Source organism: Triticum dicoccoides, chromosome 4B (genome assembly GCF_002162155.2).
Source record: "Triticum dicoccoides isolate Atlit2015 ecotype Zavitan chromosome 4B, WEW_v2.0, whole genome shotgun sequence".
NCBI classification, from domain to species: Eukaryota; Viridiplantae; Streptophyta; class Magnoliopsida; order Poales; family Poaceae; genus Triticum; species Triticum dicoccoides.
The window spans coordinates 21733966-21740885 of NC_041387.1; the positions used below are offsets into that span (position 1 = coordinate 21733966).

General features: G+C 45.0%; 1 protein-coding gene across 1 annotated transcript in view; it reads right to left on the reverse strand.

The window, feature by feature from the left end:
* The window catches only part of LOC119294681 (protein FLOURY ENDOSPERM 6, chloroplastic-like), a 6915-nt gene extending 3168 nt beyond the window's left edge, over positions 1–3747 (reverse strand). Inside the window, exons 1-5 of the mRNA XM_037572921.1 lie at positions 3110–3747; positions 2973–3026; positions 2762–2880; positions 1456–1650; positions 1140–1375 (exon numbers count right to left, since the gene is read on the reverse strand). Coding sequence (XP_037428818.1) covers positions 1140–1375; positions 1456–1650; positions 2762–2880; positions 2973–3026; positions 3110–3657 — 1152 coding nt within the window. The 5' untranslated portion in view covers positions 3658–3747. The remainder of the gene's footprint in view (positions 1–1139; positions 1376–1455; positions 1651–2761; positions 2881–2972; positions 3027–3109) is intronic.
* Between the last annotated feature and the right edge of the window lie 3173 nt (positions 3748–6920).

A 6920-nucleotide genomic window follows, 5' to 3' on the forward strand; every position in this document is an offset into this window, starting at 1 on the left:
AACCACGCTCGAGCAGATAACCCCAGCAGCCTCAACCTCTTCATATCTTTGCTCGATTTCTTGCTGTTGAGTCTGCTGCTTGCTTCCCCATGCGTCCATGCCGTTGCTGCTTGCTCTTGAGCTGCTGCTCACTTGCATGCTGGTGCCTGGTGCTGCTGTTTTGATTGTTGCTTGACGTTAGGGAGCATGGTGTCTGGGAGCACCACCGCCGGTGGCCAACGTCCGTGGGTGAGGGTGAAAGTTACACCTGCATCCTTTGTTGCATGTCTTCTCCAGTCTCTACTCTCTAACAGACTAATACTAGCATTTGATGTATTTTGCAAGTTGCAATGACATGGGTCTAGAGGATCAATTAATTCAATCATTAAGCACTTGAAAAACAATACAACAAATGGAAATGGGGCAGTATTCTGATCTTATCTCAGTTTCTCTTCATTTTTTTTGTTTTTAACTCTATATTACATGGCATGTTTTAATTTTTTCCATATATACTCGCCGTATCCCTGAATGGCTGTTTTTGGAAAATGCCGTATCCCGTGTCCCGTAGGCGTATCGACGTGTCCATGTCTCCGTATCTGTGCTTTTTAGATTGCGACTAGCCAACTACTTCCTCGTAGAGAACACAACTACATTCAGCAATCAGCACTGCAAGGGAATATTATTAGCTATAATCATTTGTTTGCCTTGCGAAATCACAACATTGCAAGAAAAGATAGGGGATATACAGTGAATATCTACAGATATAAAATCAAAATTTATGGAAGTTATTCCGTTGGCAAATGAACTCGTACAATTTTCATGTCAGACTGCATATTGATGAGGATACTGTTACAGTGTTAGTCAAAATCAAAAAATTTGACTGCATGCATCCCAAGATGGCACTTTTCTAGTGATGGGCGAGGGTATGATGCAGGCAGTGTTAAGTGCATAAAGAGAAAATTAGAGCAAGCAGAACCATATCTTCGGGTGTGTTTTGTTTGGAACAGCAGAGCCATGTCTAGTACAATGCATAAACAACTTTACAAATGCATAAGTGAAGAAAACTGAATGCAAAACCACACTAAAATCTCAAGATCACGTATCCCACCAGTATTTCACAACAAAAGATAGATAAGTAAAGAAGATGATACGAGACACACCATATATGACGAAACTCCATCAAATCTTGATCTTAATGTCTTAAGAGAATCTGCAAGATCGAATTCCAAATTTTGAAAACGTGCATGTATCTCATCTCTTTCAGAGTCTACATGATCACTAGGATAATCATTTATAACCACACCATTAGATGGTCCGGGAACATCATCTTCTATCAACACAGTGTCCAGGTCAGCACGTTTTGGTGGTTTTCTGCTCAAAGGATGGATCTCAGCGGCTGTCAGCATATTAAACATGTTATGAAATAATCATAACAGATATGATGCGCAACAAAAGAAAGTTAAGTTATCATATAACCTTCAAAATCAGAAAACCGACTCTTGTCAAGAGACCATGTTCGCCATGCATCATTGGCTGAACTACTTGATTTGTTGTCCTCTGGTATTCCATTTTGAGAATGAGAGCGATGTATATTTCCATTCACAGGTATCCTTCGAGTGTACATGCCATCAGTTGGACTTCGACTAGGAGCTCCATTATGGTTCATTAAAGCTGCATGTATGTAACACAGAAGTATGATTATTAATATACAAATGAAGAAACACTAGCTACAAATTAAGTATTTGGTACATCAGAATAAAGGTTCACATACATAATTACCCAGAAGCTCTCTAACAAAAATTATCCATTCCATCAATAACAAACCAATGCTATTTTCTATTATATAAGGTGGAACTCTTTCAATTTTCCTCTCTGAGTCTCCAGCCAAAAGTTCGCAATGTGTACTTTTTACTGTTGATACTAATAGAGTACCGAGAAAATGATCCCTGTGCACTAAATCAGTAAAATACCTAAACACATGGTCAATCTTAAAGCGGTCCTTAATTAGTAAATATATTTGCAAATCGCAGTCTACTAACTTCAATCAACCATGTATATCTAGGGAGCATGGACCCTTCAATTCAGGGGCAACTATTAACAGAGCATATTTGAAATGGAAAATGAATTATCCTCCATGTATTGTAAGAGATTTAACACAAAAAGGCCATTAGCTTGGAAGGACCAAATGCTGAAATGGGCAGAGTAATAACAAAGCTAAACCAGTTGTATGTAATAGAACATATTACCACTATGATTAAAAGGCACAAACAAAATAATGTGGTAGTCTTACGTAGATTCACAATTACACAAATAATTGCAGTGCTGTCCAGGTGCAAACAACTTTACATTAAGCAGTAGCACGACGACAAAAAATATGTCGGATCATGAGAAATAAAGTTCTAATGCCACGCTTCTATTTTTAGAAAGCGACATAGAACAAAAAACGGTACGTTTGTCCCCTTTGCAACCTTAAATGGAAAGCGCTAAACTACTGCACTGCAAGTTATATATGCCGGGGGAAAGGGAAGTCCGGCCTGTGAGAAAGACAGCTTTTGCACGAACTATTGTCGGCGGCGGCACTTCCTTCCTGCCCGGCATGAGCTTAGCATTAATTTTATCCAACAGAGTCTTAAGCCTTCCACGGGCTGTAACTAAACAATATGGAACAATGAGCTCTTTGCTATGCAAAGTTTCATTGGTTGCAAACCTTATCAACAAACATATAACTGTTTGCAAAGAAGATATGTTTCGATAGAACGCCGAGAGTTGAAAATGCACGTACCGCCATTTTGACCTTGCCCTCCCGCTCGATTCTTGCTGCGTGGCGGTGGCCGCGCACGCTCCCTCTCTCTCCGCAGCCTGGTGAGCATCCCCTCCAGGCCTGCCCCAGACCCTGCCTCCCTGCAATCGATTAAGGAGCAACAAGCAAAATCAATAAGGAACCAACATATCAATCATCAAAATAACTCCAAAGAGATTTAGCAGGCACCCACTGTGTCTCCTCCGTCTCTGGCTGCCTCCCAGACGGCGTGGGTTCCTGCTGCTCCCTGCAACACTCGGAATTCAGCAAGTCGTCGCAGAGCAATCAACAGAGGGGCGCATTACATTACAGAGCGGCTCGGTTACCCACCTTACGGAATCCGCCGTCGCATTCGGCGCTCGGCCAGAGGCACCCGCCTCGGGCGGGTAGTCAGGGTGCACGCCGGGGCCGGCCGTTGACGCAGCCGGCCGTCGCGCGTCGTCGTCGGAGAACCAGGACCATCCGAGGGAGAGCCAGCCTCCGCTGGACTCGACGGCGGCGGCGAGGTCGGCGCGCCCCGCGGCGAGGAGCTCGGCGCGGGTGGGGAACGCGCCGGGCTTGTCGGAGCGGCGCATGAAGTCGTAGATCGCCGCCTCGAGCTCCTCCTGGTCCCGAGGGCCGCGCTGCGGCGGCGCGGGCGCGGGCGCATTGGACGGGCGCGGGGCCGGGGCCGGGGCGGGGGCGGGCCGGCGGTAGGGCTGCCGCGGCGGGGGCATGTAGGCGGCGCAGACGCAGACGCGGCCGCGGCAGGGCTGCGGCCCGTCGGCGGTGGCGGCGAAGACGCGGTGGCGGCGAGGAGCGGGGGCGGTGAGGAGCGGGGGCAGGGGTAGGGGTAGGGTTAGGGCTGGGAGGGGCAGCGAGGGGAGGAAGGGGGGCATCGCCGTCGCATTTCTCTGCCGCTCCCCGAGCGGCGAGGGCGGGAGCTCGGAACTGGAGAGCGGAGAAGGGAGGGGGCAAACGGGAAAAAAAAAGCGACGCGAGCGCCGTCCACCACCACACACGTCACGTCCCTGTCGCGGCGAGCTCCCCGTGACCCGTTGCCGTGCCTGGCCTCGGCGTATGGGTGTGGTATGTCGGCCTAGTTGACTGCCACGCTATCATGCGCTGCCGCCGCCGCCGGCCGCCGTCGCCGCGCTCCACTGCCCACAGATCATCGACGTCCGGGCCACGGAAGGGCAGGCTTTAATAAGCTTTGCTTTTTGATTGATCGATGGATGGTGGCACGGCGTGACGAAAGATGAAACGTTGAGGCGTGTCGTGTGAGAACCCTAGTACGTTTGCGCTTTCGTGGCCGATGGCTCTACTCGTGGTGCACCCCCTCCTGGATACGTTTTTCCCTCTCAGTTTGTCTAATTCACATCTAGATTTTTTTTAAATATCACATCTAAACTCCCATAAATAACATATCAGTAAGAAACAAAAAAAACTGGGACAAAAAAATAGACCACAAACATAGTGAAACATCAGGTTAAGCATGACAAACCGAACACTTTTAGATGGTAACTTTAGTTTGCGTGAGATTAGGAAAACATGGCAATTTTCTGATGAAAAAACGAAAAAGGACAAAGTTGCCATCCCTTATCAACTAAAAGTTGCCATCCCCTACGAACTAAAGTTGCCATGTCAAAACGTTCGGGACGAACTGCTCAAATCCCGAATGTTCGGGAGTTATTGGATTCCAAGTTAAAAGAAGGGACTTCAACGCCGAACTGCAAAAAGGACACGATATTTTCCTTAAAATCTGACCGGGGTGATATCTAGATAAGAATATAGGAGCCGTCCATCCAACCACATACAACAAATGTTCGCCTTAAAAAATAATAGCTAAGCTACTAGTTTCCGCCAAATGCTACTCATAAGCATTTGGTGGAAAGCTAGCTTCCTCCAAATGAAGCTACTAAGCCCCACTTAATCTAGCAATGACCGCCTAATCAAGCATAATTAGCACCTTTCGCCAAATGCACACACGTCTTCCACACTACCTTCCGCCAAATGTAATGCAATTAGCACAAAGTCTTCCGCCAAATGCTAGCCATTATGAGCGAACGCAGAGTAGAGACGGTACGTGGTGCCTTTTGATTGGCCAGATGGATGTCCAGGCTCCCGCAACCCTCCCCCTGGTTTAATTTCAGCTTGCCGGAAAAACATGGCCCAGACCGCTCTGCGGACCGATACAGGACCGCATTGGATGGCAAACTGCGCCTGGACAACATGGTCCGAACGCATGCGGGAGGTTTGAGGGTCCGCCTTAGAGATGCCCTTACCTGACTGACGATAGAGCGAGACGTTTTTCAGCAAACTCTTGCTAGTTACAAGATTAAAAGCAAATAGTGATAGGGAAAAGCGGCAAGAAAGTAAAAAAGCAAAAAGAGCAATGGTAGGATTTTTTTTGTATTGATGGAAAATACACCCATGACCATAGGTTCACTGGTAGCATCTTCTCAAAAGCATGTAGTGGCATGGTAGACAAATTATTGCTGGGCAATTGGACCATTGACAGAATAGCGCAAATTATAACTATGATCATTCGTGGCATAATCTCACCTGAGCATTACGTCTATGATAAGTAGACCGTTAAACTTACTGATGTCTACAACTATTACTCCACCCCAAGATCGCTATCAAGGATGCATCTCAAAGCATTAAGTTACAAAGAAACAAAATAACGCAATAAGCAAGATGACATAATGTAGACAGAAGAAAACCTAGCAATAAGACTAAACCCATCATCTTATCCTTAGTGACAACAACACAATATATGCCTTCGTTCCTCTTATCACATGACAAGATCACTACAATTTTATTGGCTGGAGAAGACTCATAAACCGAAAAGCATACAAAGCTCTAAAATTACACAACAAAAAACTTCAAAAGATTCATATAAATTCAATGAAAAAATTGATCATAAATCCACAATTCATCGGATACCAACAAACACACCACAAGAACTACATCAGATAAATCTCCGAAGAGATCATTTATTGAAGGTTAAACGAGGGAGATAAGGAGAGAGAGAGAGAGAGAGAGAGAGAGCCATCTAGCTACTACTATGGACCCGTAGGTCCTAAAAAAACTACTCACACATTATCATGGAGGCAACAAGATTGATGAAGATGGCCTCCCCAATGATTCCTCCCTCCTGCAGAGTGCCAAAATAGGGCTCCATATGGGATCGCTTTGGAACAGAGGCTTGCGACGGTGATAAAAATGTTTCTCGTCTCGCTCCGAGGGTTTTGCAATATATGTGCATTTATAGGCCAGAAATTAGGCCAGATTGAGCAGCAAGGGACCCACAAGTCTGGGTGGCGTGCCCTACCACCCAGGGAACGCCCCTTGCTTGTGGCCCCCTCGCGGGTCTACTGGCCACCTCCCAAAACTTCTAGAGTCTCTTATGTTCCTCATGTTTGAACCTTCATAGGTATTGATTTTCTGTGAAATAGAAAAACATGCAAAAAAAACAGGAACTGGCACTAGGCACTAAGTGAATAGGTTAGTCTAGAAAAATAATGTAAAAGGATATATAAAGCATACAAAAGTGATAATAAAATAGCATTTAACAATAAAAAATTATAGATACGTTGGAGACGTATCATCCCCATGTTTAATTCCTGCTCGTCCTCGAGTAGGTAAATGATAAAAACAAAAGAATTTTTGATGTTGAATGCTACCTAACATGTCCTTGATCAAATGATGTAATCATGGTATGAATACTGGGATACGAATGATTTAAGGCAATAGACTATCAATTTGACATTGGAATAATAATACATAACCATGCAAGTAAAAAAATTATTGCCTTTCAAAATAAAGATGCTAAGAACATGATCCATACACACTTCATCATGATAAACATGGCACGCTCAGTCTTCCTAGCATAAATATATCAAATCATGAACAACCCCGATGCCAAACCAAGCAATTAAATCATATTTTTCTCGCTTCAGTTATTTCAACTTTCACGCAATACTTGAGCATGAGTCAAGGACTTAGCACTTTGGATGGCAAAGAGAATAATGATGGGGGTTTATAAGGTAAGACAAAAAGGTGTAAGAAAGTCTCACATCAACGTGGCTTGATCGTTAGGAAATGGACATGCTTTACAATTGGTGTTAATGCGAGGGGTAGGGATTGCCATGCAATG